This window comes from Myotis davidii, unplaced genomic scaffold (genome assembly GCF_000327345.1).
Source record: "Myotis davidii unplaced genomic scaffold, ASM32734v1 scaffold1525, whole genome shotgun sequence".
Taxonomy (NCBI): domain Eukaryota; kingdom Metazoa; phylum Chordata; class Mammalia; order Chiroptera; family Vespertilionidae; genus Myotis; species Myotis davidii.
Genome location: NW_006296279.1, coordinates 1,415,277 through 1,437,468, shown reverse-complemented (window position 1 = coordinate 1,437,468; position 22,192 = coordinate 1,415,277). Strand labels below are relative to the sequence as shown.

The window sequence follows — 22,192 nt, the reverse complement described above, 5'->3', positions numbered from 1 at the left end:
CTCCTCCTCTTCCTCCTCTTCCTCGCAGGCCCCAAACCTCGGTCATCTTTTTCCCTGTGTGCCCCCCGAACCCCCCTTGCCAAGTTCAGGCCGTGCCGCATTCCCAGTCCTCGTGCTTGTGTCCCTGTGTCCGCTCTAACCACCTGAGTGTGATCCTGTGTTTCACCTCCCCCTTTGGTCTCCCCACGCCGTGTGAGTGTGCAGATTCGCTTTGAGGCCCTGCCTTGACCCCAGAGCATTCCTTTTTTCCATACACCTGATGTTGCCCTTGGTCTATCAGAACAGCCCAAACTTCTCAGCGAGCTTTAAAAGGCCTGCACAGCTCAGCGGCTGTATCTCCCATTGCCTTCATCTCCCCACCCACCCAGGTTCTGGCTGCACTTGGAAGCTCACTGTTTAAAAATGTGCTTCTGCTTTCTGGCCTCTATGCCTGTGCTCACACCATTTCTCCTTTAACCCCTTCTCCAGCTCCATTGATTAAAAGCCCCCAATTATTCAAGGGGAGAGTCTCAAATCCCACTCGGTCTTTGGAGACTGACTTCCCATACCAGTCTAGCCTGTCCTTTTCAGGTAAACTTGCTGCTGTGCTGATCAGTATGATGTCCATGTCTCCATTTGTCAGTGACAGTGTGGAGTATACAAAACAGGTGGCTTAGCTCCATAGTAGAAGAGGCAGCTGAATAGCAGTCAGGTGACAGTTGCCTGAGACTGGCTGGCCATTTTGTAGTGTAGGAATTGGGCTGGAATGTGACTTTGGGACAACTTTTTATATTTCTCCTACCATCATCTTTATCCCACCTCTTTCTTTTACCCAAACGGAGCCCTCTGGGCTTTTAACCAGCGATGTGGATTCTCTGGCCCCTAGATTTCACGTCCTGGACAGTGGGAGAATCCTGGGGAGTGAGTTGTGTCTCTCCCTGACGGAAAGTTTTCAGGGTTCTAGGGAGGAAACCATAGTGGATAAATACTAGGACTTTGAAGTGAAAAACTCCGTTTCTATCCGGGCTCTAGCTCTTGCTGTTTGACTTTTATCAAGTCATTTAACTTCTCTCAGCCTCAGTTTCTTTATCTGCAAAATGAAGGTAACGGTAGGCCCTGTCTCCTGGGGTTTTGCGGGTTAGGTGAGTTGGGTTGTGGGAAGTGCTTAGCTCAGAGCCTGGCAGGTGGATGAAATAATAGCTCCTGTTAACGGCGTCTGTGTGGCTCCTGCTTCTAGGGAGCGTAGGTGTCCCTGTTTACAGGATCATGTCCCTCACCGACCACAGGCAGCCTGCAGTATCTGTCTCCTCACTAATCACCTAAAATGTTGATTAAAATTTAGGCAGTTCTCCTGCTTGCAGGGCAAGGCCAGAGGCTGAATCAATTGGTATCTGGGGGTACCTTCACGGTGCAAGGCACTGCAAGGACGCCTCCCCTTTCTTGAGGGGCCTGTTCTGCAATCCCTATCTCTCGCCTTCAAAAGAAAGCTGCCACCCAGAGAGGGGCCTGCAGCTTTCTTTCCTGGATCATCCTGAGAGTGGACCAAGCTTTGAGTTAGGTTTCTTTGCTGAGTGGAGATTTTGGCTTTAGGGGATGGGGCGTGCTGAGAATTCAGCTGGGGCAGGCCAGGAGGTGGGCTCAACATAGCTGCCGGTAATCAGAGGGGAATTGGGTGAGGCGGGTGTTGCCACCTGGCTTAGGCTGCACTGATGCTTGGAGTAGAGAATTCGGGCCTTCCTGGGACTGTCGTCCTCTCTTCCCTTTGGCCAGTGAAGGCTCCTGGGACCTCCTGATCTGTGCTGGCTCATGGTGACTTCTTTGGCCTCCCAGCCCTCTCCCACCTTTTCTTTTCTTTTGGGACTGGAAGGCTTTAAAGCTGGGAGTTTTACCTAAGAGACAGGGGTGGAGGCATGGAGAAGGACCTGCAAGAATAATAGATGCATAGGGCTTTATTTAACTCATGTCTCTTGGAGATGAATTTTTTAAATATGTTCTTACTGATTTTTTTTTAGAGAGAGAGGGAGAGGGATAGAAGAATTGATGAGAGAGAAACACCTGCACACCCCCTACTGGGAATTGAGCCCACAACCCAGTCAAACCTCTTGGTTGATGCTCAACCACTAAGCCCCACCAGCCAGGCTGGAGATAAATTTTTAATGAAAAATATCTTGAGACCCTAGACATTTACAATGTGGATGTAAGAAAATATTAGGAATAGCTCTCCCCTCCTCTCATCCCAATGCAGTGATAGCTCCTCCTCTCTCTCTGGTCTTGAGCTCTCCTACCCCTCTCCTCCTCAATGCTGCAGAGACTTGTTGGTAATTGTTGTTGCATCCTTTCTGCCAGTCTCCTCAGGGCATCATTTCCCCCATTTGACAGGTGAGAACACTGATGGAGTGAGGTTGAGGTTGCCTGCTTACTGGCAGCTAAGGAGTATCTGCCCCCGAAATGGACTGGCCCTTCCCACTTGGTTCTGCCCTGTGCTGCCTGCATCAGTGAACATCGGCCAGAGCCTGGAGAGCTCTGACACCCCTTCCCTGTTCCCTCTTGCTCAGCAGGCTCCAGGCTGCATTTCCTTCTCCTCTGGGAAGTGGTTAAGATCATGGGCTTTGGAACTAGGCCAACTTGGATTTGACTGGTACATCTATGGCCACGGGAAGTGATGTGTCCCCCTCCCCCCAAATGTGTTGAAGTCCTAACCCCCAGTACCTTAGAATGTGGCCTTATTAGGCAATAGGGTCATTGCAGATGTAATTAGTTAAGATGAGGTCATACTGGAGTAGGGTGAGCCCACATCCAGTATGAAGGGTGTCCTTATACAGAGACTCCATGTGACGATGGGGGCACAGATTGGAGGTGGGTGCAGCTACAACCAAGGAACACCGAGGATGCTGACCACCATGAGAGGCAGGGAACGTCCCCTCACAGCCCTCGGAAGGAGCAGCCCTGCTGGAATACATGTCTTGTTTTAAGCCACCCCGTTTGTGGTGCTTGTCATGGCACCTCTAGGAAATGAATATACAGGAAGTTACTTGAGTTTTCTGAGCTTCAGAATTGGTAGGACACCCTACACTATGGGATTTTGTGTGTGTGTGTGTGTGAGATGATTAAGTGAGAAGCAGCTTCTGCTTTCCTAGCCTAGTCTGGAAAAGCAAGGCGGATGTGGCTGACCTGTTTGTCCCCTTTGTCTTCCTTTAGCTGAGTGAGGAGTTGGATCAGGTGGTTGAGAACTCAGAGCGGGCAGACGAGCAGGAAAAGGAGGCAGTCAGAGTCCAGGGTTCAGGAATCTTACCAGGTAAGTGGGTTCGGTCTGGGGTGAAGGGTGGGAAAATGGTGGGTGCTGCTGCTGCAGCGGGAAGCCTGGGCCAGGCACCTCGCCTGTGGGTACCGTGGCAGAGGAGGAGCCCCTGCTTGCGCCTTGGTGTCAGATCTCAGGTGGTGCCCTAGTTTTAAAGCTGTGCATATTTAACCAGCCTGGGACAGAGGCTGTGCCTAGGCCCGTATCTACCCTTTTCTGTACCCGCGTGTGAGCCAGTTCCTGCGGCCAGGTCTTTGGATACAATAGCAAGGACTTTGGGTGTCTGCTCTTCTGTTTTCCCCTAAGAAGCAGGTAGCAGCTGAGCCCCTAATATCTGGGTCACTTCCCAGAGCCTCTGGAAGAATATCTAATAGGCACCACCTCTCCGATATCAGACCTCTCCAGGATAGTTGCCCAGCTGGGCGAGCAGGGTCCTGTCAGTCAGGGGGCCTCTTATGGAGCCTTGCAGGAACCTCTGACACCGTTGACCACCTCTTCCTCCCCTGCTTCACCCACTGCTTGCTCACATGTACCTGCCATGCTCACATCTCTCGCCCAGCGGTGACTGATAAACTCTGGACATATTTACCCTGTATATCCAAATGCCCAGGTGATAGCTCTGCTTCGCTGTTCCAGAGGTACCCTGAACTCCACACATCCAGATTCGCCCTCCTGATCTCCCCACTTGACCCTCTTCCAGTGTTTCCTGTTTTCCGAGATTTTTTTTAGAGAGGAGGGAGGGCACCACTGCCCACCCAGTTAACCCTGGGAGTCATTCTTTTTTCCTTCCTTCCTTCCCTTCTTCACCATTTGCTCTGCCTCTTAGCTGGGCCTGCCTTCTTTTATCTTGCGCTCATTCCCTCCCGCCATCGGAGGGAATTCCTCTTCCTGGAGTTCTCTTCCTTCCATCACCTAGTGGATGCCTAATCATTCTTCAGCTCACTCATTTTTTTTTCTACAAAGCCTTCCGTGACCTCCCAACTAGATCACCTCCCACCCTCCCACACTGTCACTGTGTAGCCTGTGCACCTCGCCCTTGTAGCTGTTGCTGATAGGGTGGTGTGTTTGTTTGCCTGACTGATTAATATCTGTCTATTTTACTGGAATGTAAGCTCTTTGATGGTGGAGACCAGTCTGTTTTGCTCACTTCTTTAGCCCTGGCCATGCAATAAAGATTTGTTGAATAGAAGAATAAGTGAATGAAGGCTCAGTCAGACTCTAGCTTCTTGGGTGGGTGGGGGGAGGTGGGATTCTGCTCCTCTTCGTTCCAGTATTTGTTGGGGAGGAGAACGGGACAGGAAATTCTGCGGTTGTGTCTAATCCTTAGAGAAGACTTTGGAGAAGGAAGGAGGCTGGAAGGGCAGCTGATGTTTACTGATTGCGACCTGTGGGCCAGGCACTGTCATAGCCATTGCCCCAAGGTTAAATAGTGTGGGGCGATCACGTGGCTGGTAAACAAGCAGACTGGGTCAAGTTCTTTCTGACCTCAAACTCTTTCTGCTGCACCAGTGGTTTAAAAAAATATTTAAAGCATCTTTTTACTAAAGGCCAATATATAAAAGGTAGGTAGTCGCATGACTGCCCCCACTCTGACTCTAGGCCAGCGATGGTGAACCTATGACATGCGTGTCAGAGGTGACACGCGAACTCATTTTTTTGGTTGATTTTTCTTTGTTAAATGGCATTTAAATATATAAAATGAATATCAAAAATATAAATCTTTGTTTTACTATGGTTGCAAAGATCAAAAAATTTCTATATGTGACACGGCACCAGAGTTAAGTTAGGGTTTTTCAAAATGCTGACACGCCGAGCTCAAAAGGTTCGCCATCACTGCTCTAGGCATTGCCAGGGGAGAACAGTTTAAAAGCCTTGAATGTTAGTGTCTATGTTTCTGTAACAAATTACCACAAACTTAGGGGTTTACAACAACACAAGTACCTTGCAGTTCTGGAGGTCAGAAGTCCCAAATGGGTCTCCCTGGGCTACAGTGGAGGTGTTGGCAGACCTGCGTTCCTTCCTGGAGGCTCCAGGGGACATCTGTTCTAGTGGACTTTCCAGCGATAGAGGCTGCCCCAATTACTGGGCTTGTGGCCCTTCTTTCGTCTTCAAACCAGCAGTGGCGGATGGAGTATTTTTCACACATTGTCATTCTGCCACTGACTTCTGCCTCCCTCGTCCACATTTAAAGAGCCCTTGTGATTACATTGGGTCTACCCAGATATTCCAAGATGATATCCCTGTTTTAAGGTACACGGTGAGCAATTTTAATCCCATCTTTCTGCCTTAATTTCTCTTTGGCGTATTACTGGACACATTTACAGGTTCCAAGAGTTAGGACTTAGGAATCCTTGATGGGCCATTCTTCTGCCTTCTGTACCCTGCAGTGTCCTCTTGTCTCCAATTAGGAAAGGACAGATGCAGGAAGAAGGAGGGAGGGCAGACTTTGAAAGATGAAGTTTTTTTCTGTAGATATACAAATGATTGATAATAAGCACATGAGAAGATGCTCAACACCATTAATCATCAGGGAAATGCAAATTTAAACCACAAGGAGATACCACTTCAACCTACTAAGATGGCTACAATCAATAAGACGAACCATAACCAGTTTTGGTGAGGGTATCAGGAAACGAGAACCCCTGTACATTGCTGATGGGAATGTAAAATGGTGCAGTTGCTGTGGAAAACAGCCTGGCAGTTCCTCAAGAGGTTAAATACAGAGTTATCCTGTGACCCAGCAATGCCAATCCTGGTATATAGCCAAGAGAAAGGAAGACTTGCATCCACACGAAAGCTTGTATAAGAATGTTCATAGCAGCATTAATCATAATAGCCAAAAGATGGAAACAACCCAGGTGTCCACCATCCGATGAATGAATAAATAGTATGTTAATATAGTGGGATGTTACTTGGCAATAAAAAGGAATGAAGAATTGATTATGCTATGACATGGATGAGTCTTGAAAACATTAAATGAAAGAAGTCAGACCCAAAGGCCACATATCGAATGATTCTCTTTACGTGAATTGTCCAGAATAGGCAATTCCATAGACAGAAAGTAGATTATTGGTTAGCAGGGACTAAGGAAGAGGAGGAAGGACTACTAAAGAATATGGAGCTGTTTTTTGGGTTATGAAAATGTTCTGTAATTAGATAGTGGTGATGGTTGCACACCTTGTGAATATACTAAGAACTATGAAATATATTCATTTTAAAAGGGTAATGTTATGGTATGTAAATATATCTTAAAAAACCAAAACCAAAAACAGTCACTCAAGAGAAGAAGAGACAAAAACGTTCACTCCTTCTTTGCACTCAGAATGCACCTTTGCCCAGTGCTTTCTGCAAGGTAGCCACCCCGTTCTCCTTCCTCTGAGCAGAAAACCCAGCTTGTTTTCAGAAAGTGAATTGCTGGTCACAGATCCCCTTAGTGGCCGGACTTACTGTCTGGGAAGTGTGGGTTTTTGAAGCAGTTGTGTTGTAGATTTTACAAAACTCAAAGGTTACCTTTCTTTCAAGAACATTTGTGCATTATTTTTGTCATGCTACTACCTCAAGTTTATATTCATATAAAGGAAATATAATTTAAAAAATTATTTTTCCATTACAGTTTGCATTCAAAACTATTTTGTGTTAGTTTTAGGCATACAGCAGATAGACATTCATATAGGTTGCAAAGTGTTCCGTATAACTCAAGTGCCTGCCTCACAGCATAGTTAGTTACTACAGTATTAATAACCATATTCCCTGTGCTGTACTGTACACCCCCATGCCTATTTTGTAACTAGCAGTTAGCACTTCTTAATCCCATCGCCTTATTGCATCCTGGCCGTCCAACGCCCATCCCCTCCGGCCTCCGTGAGTTTGTTCTCTGTATCTATAAGTGTTTCAGTTTTGTTAGTTTATTTTGTTCATTAGATTCCACCTATGCTATTTGTCTTTCTCTGGCTTATTTCACTTAGCATAATACCCTCTAAGACCTAGGCAGGGGTGGGCAAACTTTTTGACTCGAGGGCCACAATGGGTTCTTAAACAGGACCGGAGAGCCGGAACAAAAGCATGGATGGAGTATTTGTGTGAACTAATATACATTCAAAGTAAACATCATTACATAAAAGGGTACGGTCTTTTTTGTTTTTAGTTTTATTCATTTCAAAAGGGCCGGATGCGGCCCGCTGGCCGTAGTTTGCCCACGGCTGCTCTAGGTCCATTCATGCTGTTGCAGATGGTAAGAGTTCATTCTTTTTTATGGCCAAGTAATACAGTAAAACCTTGATAGAAAGGACTAGTTTGGGTGAGGGAGTGTCCATTGAAGCCTGAAGTCCGTTATATAATAAAGTAGGTTTCCCAATGCATATGTTAAACAATTGACGAATTATTTTACCTCCTTTTACTTATGTAGACATGTTTGTGTAATTAAAAGTAAGTATGTATGAAAAGTTAAATTTCACAGAAAAGTTTTTCTGTATGTATTACTGTAATTTTAAATTTATACTGAATAGGTCTAGTAAACACATGCATTCACTGGTCACCAAGAGTAAACAAATGCAGACAACTGGGGCGTGGCTTAGTGCACCTGGGAATAACCGGGCACGCATTAAAACTGCTGCAGATTGTCACGTCATGCAGCAGCAGAACTAGTTATAGTTACTGTGCGAGATGCGGTGTGGTCATGTGCTAATCATTCCCCGAACATTGTTTATAAGTGGATTTAAATATGTATAGTTGTAGATATGTAATATTTATTTATGTTAGCGAAATTACTACAGTGTTTTTTTCCAACATATGGCAATTTGCTAAAGTTTGTTAACAATAACAACAAAATATACCCTGTAAGTTTAATTACAAACACATCTTGGTTAAAAGCATTTTAAAAGTAACAGGGTGTTAATTTTCACAGATGACATATAGACTGGACATTTTGTCCTTTAAATCCAAAGTCCATTAAATTGGGGGTTTACTGTATTCCCTTGTACCACTGCTTTTTATCCATTGGTTTCCTGATGGGCACTTGGGTTGCTTCGCATTCTTGGCTATGGAAATAATGCTGCAGTGAACATAGGGGTGCATATGTTCTTTTGAGTTAGTGTTTTCGGTGACTTCAGATATATACCCAGAGGTGGAAACACTGGATCATAAGGCGGGTCCATTTTGAATGTTTTTGAGGAACCTTCACACTGTTTTCTATAGTGGTTGCACCAATCTGCATTCCCCTCAGCAGTGCACTGGGTCTCCCTTTTCTCAAGATCCTCCCCAACACGTGTTTGTTGATTTATTAATGATAGCTTTTCTCACAGGTGTTAGTGGCATCTTATTGTGGTTTTAATTTCCATTTCTCAGATGATTGGTGATGTTGAGCATCTTTTCAGATGTCTATTGGCGATCTGTATGTTCTCTTTAGAGAAGTGTATTTTCAGGTCCTCTACCCACTTTTTAATTGGGTTGTTTGTTTTTTTGGTGTTGAGTTGTCTGAGTTCTTTATTAATTTTGGCTATTAACCGCTTATTGGATATAATATTGGCAAATATGTTCTCCCAATTAGTAGGTTGTCTTTTCATTTTATTGGTTTCCCTTGCTGTGCAAAAACTTTTTAGTTTGATGTAACCCCATTTGTTTATTATTTCCTTTGCTTTCCTTGCCCGAGATATATCAGAAAAAAATATTGCTAAGAGTAATGTCCGAGATTTTATTGCCTAAGTTTTCCATTAGGAGTTTTATGGTTTCATCTTTAAACCATTTTGAGTTTATTCTTGTATATGATGTAAAAAGGCGGTCTAGTTTCATTTTTTTGCATGTATCTGTTCAATTTTCCCAGTGCCATTTATTGAATAGACTGTCTTTACTCCATTGCATGTTATCTCTTCCTTTGTCAAAGATTAATGAACCATATAGGGGTTTATCTCTGGGTTCTCTGTTCTGTCCCATTGATCTATGTGTCTGTTTTTATGCCAGTACCATGCTGTTTTTAATTATTATAGTCTTGTAGTATAGTTTGATATCAGGTAGTGTGATACCTTCTACTTCATTGTTGTTTTTTTCAAATTGCTATTCTGAGTCTTTTGTGTTTCCACACACATTTTTGGGTTATTTGTTCTACTTCTGTGAAAAATGCCATGAGTATTTTGATAGGAATTGCATTGAATCTATAAATTGCTTTGGGTAGTATGGACATTTTAATTCTTCATAACCATAAGCTTGTTATCAGCTTCCATTTATTATTATCTCCTTCGATTTCTTTTTTTTTCTCCTTCGATTTCTTATAATTTTCTGAGTATAAGGCTTTTACCTCCTTGATTAAATTTATCCCTAAGTATTTTTTTAATGTAAATGTGATGACTGTTTTCTTAGTTTCTGTTAGTTCATTATTGGTGCATGAAATGCAACCCATTTCTGAATATTTAGTATCATGCTATTTTACTGAATTCATTTATTAGTTCTAGTTGTTTTTGTTGGAACATTTAGGGTTTTCTATATACAGTGCCATGTCGTCTACAAATAATGACAGTTTTACCTCTTTCTAATTTGTATACCTATTATTTCTTCTTCTTGTCTGATTGCTGTGGTTAGGACTTCCAGTGCTATGTTCAATAGGAGTGGTGAAAGTGCACATCCCTGTCTTGTTCCTGATCTTAAGGAAAACACTTTTAGTTTTTCCCCTTTGAATATGATATCAGCTGTGGGTTTGTCATATATGGCCTTTATTATGTTGAGATATGTTCCCTCTGTTCCCACTTTGCTGAGAGTTTTTATCCTAAATGGGTGCTGGATTGTCAAATGCTTTTTCTGCATCTATTGATATGATCATATAATTTTTATCTTTCATTTTATTGGTGTAATGTATCACATTAATTGATTTATGAATATTTAATCATCCTTTGCATCCCCCAAATAAATCCCATTTGTCCATGGTATATGAACTTTATAATGTATTGCTGAATTATGTTTGCTAATATTTTTAAAAAATATATTTTTATTGATTTCAGAAAGGAAAGGAGAGGGAGAGGGAGATAGAAACATCAACAATGAGAGAGAATCATTGATCAGCTGCCTCCTGCATGGATCAAGCCCGAAACCCGGACATGTGCCCTGGACCGGAATCAAACCTGGGACCCTTCAGTCCACAGGCCTATGCTCTATCCGCGGAGCCAAACCAGCTAGGGCTGTTTGCTAATATTTTGTTGAGGATTGTTGCATCTATGTTCATCAGGGATACTGGCCGATAATTTTCTTTCTTTGTAGTGTTTTTATCTGGTTTTGGAATCAGGATAATGCTGGTCTCATAAAATGAGCTTGGGAGTCTTCCCTCCTCTTGAATTTTTTGAAGTAGTTTGAGAAGGATAGGTGTTAAGTATTTTTTGAATGTTTGTTAAAATTTACCTGTTAAGACATCCAGTCCAGGACTTTTGTTTGTTCGGAGGTTTTTTTTTCTTTCTCTCGCTCTTTTTTTTTATTACTGCTTCAATTTCATGAGTTATAGTTAATGTGTTCAGATTTCCAGTTTCTTCTTGATTCAGTCTTGGAAGATTGTGCATTTCTAGAAATTTATCCAGTTTTTCCATATTAAACAGTTTGTTGGCAATTAGTATTTTCTTAAAATTCTTTGTATTTCTCTTGTATCAGTTGTTACTTTTCCTCTTTCATTCTGGTTTTATTTGGGTCCTCTCTTTTTCTTAATGAGTCTGAGTAAAGGTTTATCAATCTTGTTTTTCTTTTCAAAGAATCCGCTCCTTTTTTTTTAATTAGATTCTATCTTGTTTATTTCCCCTTTGATCCTAATTATTTTCTTCTACTCGACGTGGGCTTTGTGTTTTCTTTTTTTTGTAGTTTCTTTAGGTGTAAGGTTATATTGTTTATAAGAGATTTTTCTTGTTACTTGAGGTAGGCCTGTATTGCTATGAATTTCCCTCTTAGGACTCTGTCACTGTGTCCTATAGTTTTTGGGTTGTATTTTCATTTTTATTTGTCTCAGGGTATCTTGATTTCTTCCTTGATCTCATTAATAAGCCATTCATTGTTTAGTAACATGTTATTTAACCTCCGTGTGTTTGTGTGTTTTTCAGTTTTCTTCTTGTAATTGATTTCTAGATCCATACCATTATGGTCAGAGAAGAAGCTTGGTATGATTTCAGTCTTCTTATATTTATTTTGACTTATTTTGTGTCCTAACATGTGGTCTATCCTGGAAATGTACTTGTGCAAACCAGCTAGGGCTGCCCTTGAAAAGAATGTATATCCTGCTGCTCTGGGGTGAAATGCTGTGAAAGTATCAATTAAGCCATCTGGTCTTATGTGTCATTCAAGCCCACTGTTTCCTTGTTGATTTTCTCTCTGGAAGATCTATCCATTGATGTTAATAGGGTGTTAAAGTTTCCTACTGTGTCTTTCTCTCCCTTTAAGTCCATCAATATTTGCTTTATATATTAGGTGCTCCTATGTTGGGTGCATAAATGTTTACGAGGGTTATATTCTCTTGATGGATTGCTCCCTTTATCATTATGTGATGCCATTCTTTGTCTCTCAGCCTTGGTTTTAAAGTCTGTTTTGTCTGATGTAAATATTGCTACTCCAGCTTTTTGTTGTTGCTTCCCTTGGAATAAAATATTTTTTCCCATTTCTTTACAGTTTCTTCTCCTTCTGGTACTTCTATGATATGGAAGTTGTTATGTTTATGTTGTCCCAGAGGTCCCTTAAACTATCCTCATTTTTCATTATTAAAAAAAAAAAATTGCCCCTTGCTCTGATTAGATGCTTTCTGCTACCTTGTCTTCCAAATCACTAATTTGATCCTATTTCATCTAATCTGCTATATAGTCCTAGTGCAGTTGTTCTCAGCCTTCTGGCTCTTTAGATACAGTTCCTCATGTTGTGACCCAACCATAAAATTATTTTTGTTGCTACTTCATAACTGTAATGTTGCTACTGATATGAATCATAATGTAAATATCTGATATGCAGGAAGGTCTTAGGCGACCCCTGTGAAAAGGTCGTTTGACTGCCAAAGGGGTCGTGACCCACAGGTCGAGAACCACTATTCTAGTGTATTCATTTTTGACTGCTTCTTTTTTATGTTTTCTGTGCCCTTTTTATGCTTACTGTCTCTGTGTTTAAGTTCTCACTGAATGCATCCATTCTTCCACTAAGTTTTGAACTCTGTGTTTGACGTATTGTCTGTCTCCTTTTCATTTTTTTCCTTGAGATTTCTCCTGTTCTTTTATTTGGGGTGCGTTTATTGTTATCTCCCATTTTGGCTGCCTCTCAGTATTTGTTTCTGTATATTATGGAGATCTGCTGTGCCTTTCAGACTTGGTAAGGTGGCCTGTGGGCTCAACGGCACGGTCTCCCTAATCACCTGTTTTTGGTGCTTCAGGAATGTCCCCCATGTGGGTTAGGTGACCCTTCCTGTTGAGTCTTGATTGCTGTTGAGTCATCTGTGTGTACAGTTGACCTTCAGGGCAACTGACTGTGAGGATTGACTACAATCACAGTGTACGAGCTGCTGTGCAAGGGCTGACCCCATTAAGCAGAATTCTCTCCAGTAGGGTGAGGTGTCTGCCGAGATCTCCCTCTGGGTGTGCTGCTGTGGAGCTGATTGGATCGTGCTCTGATGGGGTCCAAGCCTGCCACCAGTTGTTAGTTCTGGAGCCTCTTGGGAGGGACCCTGGTGCTGGTCAGTGTCAGATGCCTGTAACTGACCCTACCTGTCTGGATCTACCAGGTGATCTGCAATTTGTGGCTGCTTCTGCCGAAGTGCATGAAGGGTCCAAGCTGTGTACCAAGACTGGCTTCTGCCAGCACCGAGGCCAGGGACAGATCAGTAAAAGGCCCCAAGCCCCCCGGAATCTGTCTCCGCCTGCTGGCTGCCTGCTCGGCTCAGTGACCAGAAGAGCCTCTTGTGGTGTTTGAGTTGCACGAGATAGGTTCTCAGTGAGTCACTAGGTAGTGGGGAGTGATGTTCACCAAGTTGATAGAGAGTCAAACTCAATGCCAGTGTGGGTCTGAGGCCACTCTGCAGAAGTGCAGGGTTCACCAGTGCTGGCTGCCACCCACCTGGGACCTGTGGACCTTTGAGGCGGGTGGGACCTGCAGATTTCACCAGGCTAAAACAGACCAGGCTTTGACCATGAAGAGAGAAGGCTTCACACAGCGACAGTGACACTGATCAGGCGTGTGAAGGGGAAATGGCTTTGCCCAGTAGCTGCACAACTCTCTCCCTCCCTGTGTGCCTCTGGCACTTCTCCAGTTTGCCCGAGCTTCCTCCGGAGCTCCTCAGTAAAGTCTGCACCACCGGTTCAGGCTGGAGGCAGAGACAGACCGCACCACCAGGTGCAATCCTGGCAGGGTGGGGCTTCCAGGACTCGGCTGGCAGGGGCTCTTTGCCACTCCCCAGGCAGATGAATGGAGGGGAATGCTCCATTCAGCCAAGATGGCGTCCCTGGGTGGCACCTAGCACAGGGACACTTACTGTTGTCACTCACATCTTCTACCCGCAGCCACTCCACTCAGTCTGGTCCACTCCAGCTGCCATCCCCCTGCAGAGTCCCGGGTGAGTGCCATGGCCCCTAGGAGAGCAGTGCCCTCTCACCAGGGCAGACAGAACCCCTGCTGATTTCCATAGCCAGGTATTTTGTGGGCTTTTTCCTGGCGTTAGTGCTCTGGCTAAGGATCCTGGCATGGGGCTGAGGTCCTGGCTCCTCCATAGGGACTTCCTTTGGATTCTCAATCGCAGCATGTGGGTGCTGGGCCAGCCCTTTGTGTGCCTGCCTTTCCTGCCGGTCTGATGCGGGTTCCTCTGTGCACCCTCAGTTATGAGGCTTCTGCTCAGCATCTTCAGATAGTTATTGAGGTGGATTTTTCAGTACTTGAGTCGTGACTCTGACATGGTCCTGGGAGGAGGGGAGTGTAACTTCCACCCACTCTGCCATCATCTTGCAGTTGGGAAGGAATTTGCTTTAATTTTTTTAATGTCCTTGACCCGAATCGAACCCAGGACCCTTCAGTTGGCAGGCTGGTGCTCTATCCACTGAGCCAAACCAGCGAGGACAGGATATTTACTTTTAAAATACATTCATCTAGCCCTAACCGGTTTGGCTCAGTGGATAGAGAGTCAGTCTGCGGACTGAAAGGTCCCAGGTTCGATTCCAGTCAAGGGCATGTACCTTGGTTGCAGGCACAACCCCAGTATGGAGTGTGCAGGAGGCAGCTGATCGATGTTTCTCTCTCATCGATGTTTCTAACTCTATCCCTCTCCCTTCCTCTCTGTAAAATCAATAAAATATATTTAAAAAAAATACATTCATCCAGCTTGCCACAAAAAAGCCAGGGTTTGCTTTTCAGACTGCAGAGTGCATAGAACATTTTGTCAAATGTCCAGCATCTTTTTTTTAATGGTAAAAATGCAGTAGTGTGTAGTTCAGAATTGAGTGACACCTGTAGCACATATGGATGATAAGGAGTTACAGGTTTTACTTACATTACATGCGAATTGGTGGATCAAGGAAAAGCCTACAAAGAAGCTAAACTTGGCTTCTATCAGTGAAACAGAGGAGACTCTTGGCCAGTGTTTCCACGAGAGTAATTTGTCCAAAAGAAGCGAATCCAAGTGATGCAATTGTCATATGACCTTTTTGTGCCTTAGATTCTTATAATTGATTTCAGAGAGGAACGGAGAGGGAGAGAGAGACAGAAACATCAACGATGAGAGAGAGTTATCCATTGAGTGCCTCCTGCAGGCACCACCTCCTGTCCTCGCTGGTTTGGCTCAGTGGATAGAGCACCAGCCTGCCAACTGAAGGGTCCTGGGTTCGATTTCGGTCAAGGGCATTAAAAAAATTAAAGCAAATTCCTTCCCAATTTCAAGAACATGTGGGGGAGAGGTCCATTTCTTTCCCTCACCAACGTTAGAGCGCTTCACGTCATGTTTATCTGGCTTATGACAGGGTGGATCTTGCCCACAAATGCCCATCATTGTTCGTCTTCACTGTGTGGTTCAGCTGGAGGTAGTAGGCAGTCTGCCTTACAAATGTCTGCGTTCTGCTTGTGATGCAGTGACAGACTTTCAGGCAGGTCTTCTTTGATCACAATTAGTAACTGGAATCGTCAGGACTGACGCGCACTCTGTCATGTATGGAAAGGGTTGACTAGGAGTCAGGACTCTAGGACTCTCAGTCTGATTGTGCCAGTTTCTGCCGCGGGACCTAGATCACTGCACAGGAGTGAGTTTGGACCAGATGGCCTTTTAGTTCCCTACCGACTCTTAAAAATTTTATTCAGATGTTATGCACCGCATCAGTCACTTTGGAGTTCTTCCAGTTTTGTTTTGTGATCGTTCAAACCCCATTAGAATGTAGCAACCTGGTACCTGTTGACTACAGTTATGAGCAGCTCATGGCAGTAAATGTGCCCTGTTTGGAAGCGGACCCTTGGTCCCACATGAACCATGGGAGCTGGGGACGCCTTCCAAACAAAACAGCTGGTAGGTCCCTGTGCCCAGAGCGCCGTACTTTGGGTCCTGTGAGCCTGTAGCCCAGCTACATGTAACCGGTCAGCCCCTAGCTCAGCGAAGCCGTCTATGGACTGGGCGTGAAGGAGGGTCGTGTCTTGTGACATGTCTAACAGAGCACCCTGTACAGGATACTGGGGAGGAGATCTGAATGGAAGACTCTCGGAGAGGGACTTAGTAAAGTGGAGCAGGGTCATGAGAGAAACATGAGAGAAGGCAGATAGCAAAGCCATGAAGGAGCAGAAATCGACCCAGTCCTGATAAGCAGCAGAAGTAGAATCAGACACAAGTGAAATTGAGACTGGCCTGTGTGGGGCAGTGTTTGAGTGTCGACCTATGAACCAGGAGATCACGGTTTGATTCCTGGTCAGGACACATGCCCTGCAGGAGGCACTCAATGGATAACTCTCTCTCATCATTGATGTTTCTCTCTCTGTCCCTCTCCGTTCCTCTCTGAAATCAATTATAAAGTTGAAAAAGAGAGTTGCTGAATTCCTTTTGTAGAACTAGAGCCACTGCGTACCTTGGTGGCTTAGCTCTCAGCTGCCCAACGGTTTTCTTGGAGCTTCCTGGTTCCTCACTTGCGTTGCAGCTGGAGAGGAAACGTTCCTGCCTACAGCAGCCTGTTCCTTACGGCCTGGAGGAGCCTCACAGGCATGTCAGGGACTTTGCACTCCGGTGTAAAATAAAAACTTTCTAAGGTATTTTGCCAGAAATAGCAAGGCATACCAATTTGTTTATAGTTTTACATGCCTGAAGTGCACTGGTGTTCTCTGACAGGTTAAAGGTAGCTAGTTAGCATTGCAAGACTTAGTTGATCTATTATTTGGGTTATTCATCCATTTAACAGATATAGAAACATTACATGCCTACTATGTGAAAGACACTGTATTCTGCCCCACCTCCATGTTATTTATATTTATTTATTTTTATTATTAAGGTATTACAAATGTGTCCTCATCCCCCCCATTAACCCCAACCTCCCCCCAAAACACTGTTTCTCAGTCTTTGGATCTGTCCCTTTTCATCAATCTATGTCAGGGGTGGGCAAACTTTTTGACTCGAGGGCCACAATGGGTTCTTAAACTTCACCGGAGGGCCGGAACAAAAGCATGGATGGAGTGTTTGTGTGAACTAATATAAATTCAAAGTAAACATCATTACATAAAAGGGTATGGTCTTTTTTTTCAATAGTTTTATTCATTTCAAACGGGCCGGATCCAGCCCACGGGCCGCAGTTTGCCCACAGCTGGTGTAGAGGGTACTTTCTGTTTCTTCAGTAACGAATCCATTGAGCAGGCACTCTGTACTGTAATGCATTTTGCAACATTCTCTTACATAGTTCTCTCAGGCATCCTGTAACATTGAGATGATTATTTCCTTTCACATGAAGAAAGTGAGGCTTAAGAGCATTGAGTAACTTATCCTGAGGTCACAGAATAGGTAGTAGTAGAGCTGGAACCCAAATCACTCTGACTCTACATCTCATGGTGTGTGTGTGGTTGTTTTTTTAAAAAATATTTTTATTGATTTCAGAGAGGAAGGGAGAGGGGGAGAGAGAGAAACATCAATGATGAGAGAGAATCATTGATCGGCTGCCTCCTGCACGTCCCCTGCTGGCATCAAGCCCACAATCTGGGCATGTGCCCTTGACCGGAATCGAACCCAGGACCCTCCAGTCTGCAGGCTGACACTCTATCCACTGAGCCAAGCCAGCTAGGGCTACATCTCATGGTTTTAACCACTGGGCTAGATTTCTGGTCTTTCAGTTCAGAACGTTAGTGAATAAAACACACAAATTACTTCTTCCTCAAAGTCCTCCTGGTGCTTTAGGCACAAGCCATGTGACCTCCTCCACAAAGCCATGTGACCTCCTCCACAGAGCCATGTGACCTCCTCCACAAAACCTTTGCTGACCTCTGCCTTTCTCCACGTGCTCTCCCTTCTTTCTTCTGAGTAAGGGAAGCCTCACATTTCACATTTCACATGCTCTGAATCCTGTAGCAGTTGTAGCACAGACCATCAGTCCTGGTCCCTGTATCTTCCCAAAGCGCCCAGCACAGTGTCTGCATGTAGAGTTGGTGCTCAATGCGTGTTGGTAGAACTATAGAATGGACGATTTCCTTGTCGCCACCAACCTAGGACACGTCAGTAGTTCTGTGCTGATCCTGCTTTTGTGCTTTTAAATAAAGTAACATGAAATAATTATACAAATACTTTAATATCTTATTTAAAGCTTATATTTCAAGTTAAACTTATTGGGGTAACATTGGTTAATAACATATAAATTTCAGGTGTACAGTTTGATAGCATGACATCTGTATACAGTATTGTGTGTTTGCCTCCGGAAGTCACCATGTATTCCACCTCCTTTACCCTTGTCCTCACTCCAATGCCCGCCCCTCTGGTAACCACCGTTCTGTTGTCCGGGTCTATGAGTTTCCTTTTTTCTTTGCATGTCTCCTTTTTGTTTTTATACTCCACATATGAGTGGAATCATGCAGTTTGTGTCCTTTTCTTTCTGACCTATTTCAGTTAGCATAAAACTCTCAATATCCACCCATGTGTGTATGTTTAAAAAATTTTATTTTTTTGATTTGAGAGAGAGATGGAGGGAGGGAGGGAAGAAGGGAGGAAGAAGAGGGGTGTAGAGAGAGAGAGAGACAGAAATATTGATTTTTTTTGTTCAACTTATTTATGCATTCATTGGTTGATTCTTGTATGTGCTCTGACAGGAATCAGGGATCGAACCTCAATGTTGGTGTATCAGGATGACACTAGCTAACTGAGCTACCCAGCCAGGGCCAAGATCCACTCATGTTGTTGCAAATGGCAACACTTTTTTTTTTTTTATGACTGAGTAGTAGTCCATGGTATATATGTGTCATATATTATTTGTCGGAGGACATTAAGGCTGTTTCCATGCCTTGGCTATTGTAAATGATGCTGCAGTGAACATAGAGGTACATACATCTTTACGAGTGTTTATTGTCCCAAACTTTGTGGGGTTTTTTAAAATTTTTTAATTACAGTTGACATTCACTATTATACTAATTTCAGGTGTACAGCATAGTGATTAGACATTTATATAACTTACAAAGTGAACCCCCTGGTAAGTGTAGTACCCACCTAACACCCTACACAGTTATTACAGTATTATTGATTATATTCCCTATGCTGCTATACATCCCTATGACTATTTTATAACTATCAATTCGTACTTCTTAATCCCCTCACCTTTTTCACCCAGTCCCCCCACACTCCTCCCATTTTGTTCTTTATATCTATGAGTCTTGTTCCTTCATTTATTTTGTTTTTTAGATTCCACATATAAGTAAAATCAAATGGTATTTGTCTTTGTCTGTCTGACTTATTTCACTTAGCATAATACCCTCTAGGTCCATCCTTGTTGTGAGAATGTAAGATTTCATTCTTTTCTATGGCTGAATATTCCATTATATATATGTACCACTTCTTTATCCAGTTGTCTATCATTGGTTTATTAGGTTTCTTCCATATCTTGGCTATTGTAAATAATTCTACAGTGAACATGGGAATGCTCTATCTTTTGGATTTCTTTGGGTAAATGCCCAGAAGTGGAATTGCTGGGTCATGTGGCAGTTCTGCTGCCCATTTTTAAATTAGATTGTTTGTCTTTTTGGTGATAAGTTTTATGAGTTCTTTTTTTTATTGATTTTTTTTTACAGAGAGGAAGTGAGAGATATAGAAAGTTAGAAACATCGATGAGAGAGAAACATCGATCAGCTGCCTCCTGCACACCTCCCACTGGGGATGTGCCCGCAACTAAGGTACATGCCCTTGACCGGAATCGAACCTGGGACCCTTCAGTCTGCAGGCCGACGCTCTATCCACTGAGCCAAACCGGTTTCGGCTATGAGTTCTTTATATAGTTTGGATATTAACCCCCTATTGGATATATCATTAGTGAATATTTTCTCCCATTTAGTAGGTTGTCTTTTTGTTTTGTTGGTGGTTTTGCTATGCAGAAACTTTTTATTTTGATTTAGTCCCATTTGTTTATTTTTTAAATCATAAATGGATGTTGAATTTTGTCAAATGCTTTTTCTAAATCTACTGATATGATATGATGAATATAGTTTTGTTTATGTGGTGTATCACATTAATTGACTTGTGGATATTGAACCAACCTCGTATCTTGTGAATAAATCCCACTTCATTGTGGTATATGATCTTTTTTACTTATTGATGAATTCCGTTTGCTAATATATTGTTAAAGACTATTTGTATCTATGCTCATCAGGGGTATTGGCCTATAATTTTCTTTTTTGGTAGTGTCTTTGTCTGTTGTTGTTATCAGGGTAATGCTGGCTTTCTCAAATGAGTTTGGGAGCCTTTCCCTCTTTAGTTTTCTGAAATAGTTTGAGAAGGATAGGTATTAATTATTTTTTGAATGTTTGGTAAAAATCACCTGTGAAGCCATGTGCCCCTGGACTTTTGCTTGTAGGGAGTTTTTTGGTTACTGATTTGATATGGTTAGTAGTTAATGGCCTGTTCAATTTTTTGTTTCCCCCTGATTTAGCCTGAAAAGACCATATGTTTTTAGAAATTTATCCATTTCTTCTAGGTTGTCCAGTTTGTTGGCATGTAATTGTTGGTGGTATTTCCTTGTCATCTTGCGTATTTCTCTGGTATGGCTTGTCAGTCCTCTCCTCTTTGTGATTTTAGTTATTTGGCCTTCTCTCTTTTTTTCCTTCTGATGAGTCTCACTAAAGGTTTATTAATTTTGTCTACTTTTTCAAAGAACCAAGTTTCTGATTTCATTTCTCCTTTCTATTGTTTTGTAAGGCTTTCGTTTATTTCCACTGTGATCTTTATTATTTTCTTCCTTCCACTCACTTTAGACGTCGTTCTTCATTTCCTAGTTCCTTTAGGTTTAAGATTGGACTGTTTAGTTGAATTTTTCTTGTTACTTGAGGTCGGCCTGTATTGCTGTGAATTTCCCTCCTTCCTATGAATCGTTTTGGCTGTGGCCTATAGATTTTTTGGCCATTATGTTTTCATTTTCATTTGTCTCAAGTTATCTTTTGATGTCGTCCTGAATCTCATTGTTAACCCATTTGTTGTGTAGTAGCATGTTATTTATGTGTGTTTTTAGTTTTCTTATAATTGATTTCTCGTTTCATGCTATTGTGATCTGCTAAGATGCTTGATATGATTTCAGTCTTATTACGTTTACTTAAGACTTGTTATGTGGCATAATGCACTGCAGAGTGATGATAGGGGACAAATGGGTGCCCTGAGAGCACTGAGGGAGGGGAGCCCAAATAAAATTAGGGGGTCAGGGAAGGCTTCCTTGAGGAAATGCCTTTCTAAACCGAACCCTGAAGGACGAGTTAGCCAGCTAGGGGAGCCAAGTGCTCAGGCTGTGCTTCAGGGTGGAGGGCACACTAGAGGGACAGAAGGTCATCTAGCACAGCTGGCGCTGGGAGTGCTGGGAGCTCAGGCCAGAGAGGTAGGAGGGCCAGCTCCCTTGTTGGAATGTGACTGTCTGTCTCTAGAGAACAGAGCCCTTGAAGATAATACCGAGCCTCCTTCGGCTCAGGCCCCCTTCCTGACAGAGCAGGAGCTGAGTGAATGTTGGTAGGTGTGTCGGTGGAGGCTGAGGTGGGGCGGTCGGGTGTGCTGTGACCTGGCCCCTGGCTAAAGCAGGTAAGGGGCTGGAGGTTGCCAGCTTCCCCGGCCACACCTGTCCCTGCCTCTGGGTCACCTGTGTGCTGTTGTCTTTCAGCCCTCGACAGCGAGTCTGCCTCCAGCAGCATCCGCTTCAGCAAGGCCTGCCTGAAGAACGTCTTCTCGGTCCTGCTCATCTTCATCTACCTGCTGCTCATGGCTGTGGCCGTCTTCCTGGTTTACCAGACCATCACAGACTTCCGCGAGAAACTCAAGCACCCCGTCATGTCTGTGTCGTATAAGGAAGTGGACCTCTATGACGCCCCAGGTAGAGCCTGCTGGGACCGGTGTCAGGGCGCAGGTCTGGGGCATCTGTTTGCAAATACAGCCTGAGCTGCCACTGCACTCCTAGCCCCGTGCTGGGTGCGACGGGCAGGGTGGAGGAGTCTGAGCACAGCCTGGGTGTAGGGACACCCAGAGAGCTGCCGCTGGCCCCCAGTAGAGTGTGTCCTGTGTCAGGGAGACAGGTGGACAGAGCCTGGAGTGGCCACTGCAGACTGGGGTGGGCAAGGAGCCGTTTGCACAGAGGCAGGATGTGAGCTGGGCTCTAAAAGATGGGAGGAGAGTTTTTCTGGGAGGAGGATCAGCAGAGCAGAGGTGAGTGTGGGGAAGCTGAGGGTTTCTCTGGCGTGGCTGACACTGTCCTGGCTTTGCTCTATCTGTGGGCTACTCTGTGTCTGGTGTCCTGGTCTCTGAGCTCT

At 43.8% G+C, this 22,192-nt stretch overlaps 1 protein-coding gene across 2 annotated transcripts in view; it reads left to right on the top strand.

The window, feature by feature from the left end:
- The window catches only part of TMEM206 (transmembrane protein 206), a 33,290-nt gene that overhangs the window by 941 nt on the left and 10,157 nt on the right, over positions 1-22,192 (top strand). For both annotated transcript variants that reach the window (XM_006771276.2, XM_015568832.1), the window contains exons 2-3: positions 3,178-3,274; positions 21,550-21,759. In XM_006771276.2, coding sequence (XP_006771339.1) covers positions 3,178-3,274; positions 21,550-21,759 — 307 coding nt within the window. The remainder of the gene's footprint in view (positions 1-3,177; positions 3,275-21,549; positions 21,760-22,192) is intronic.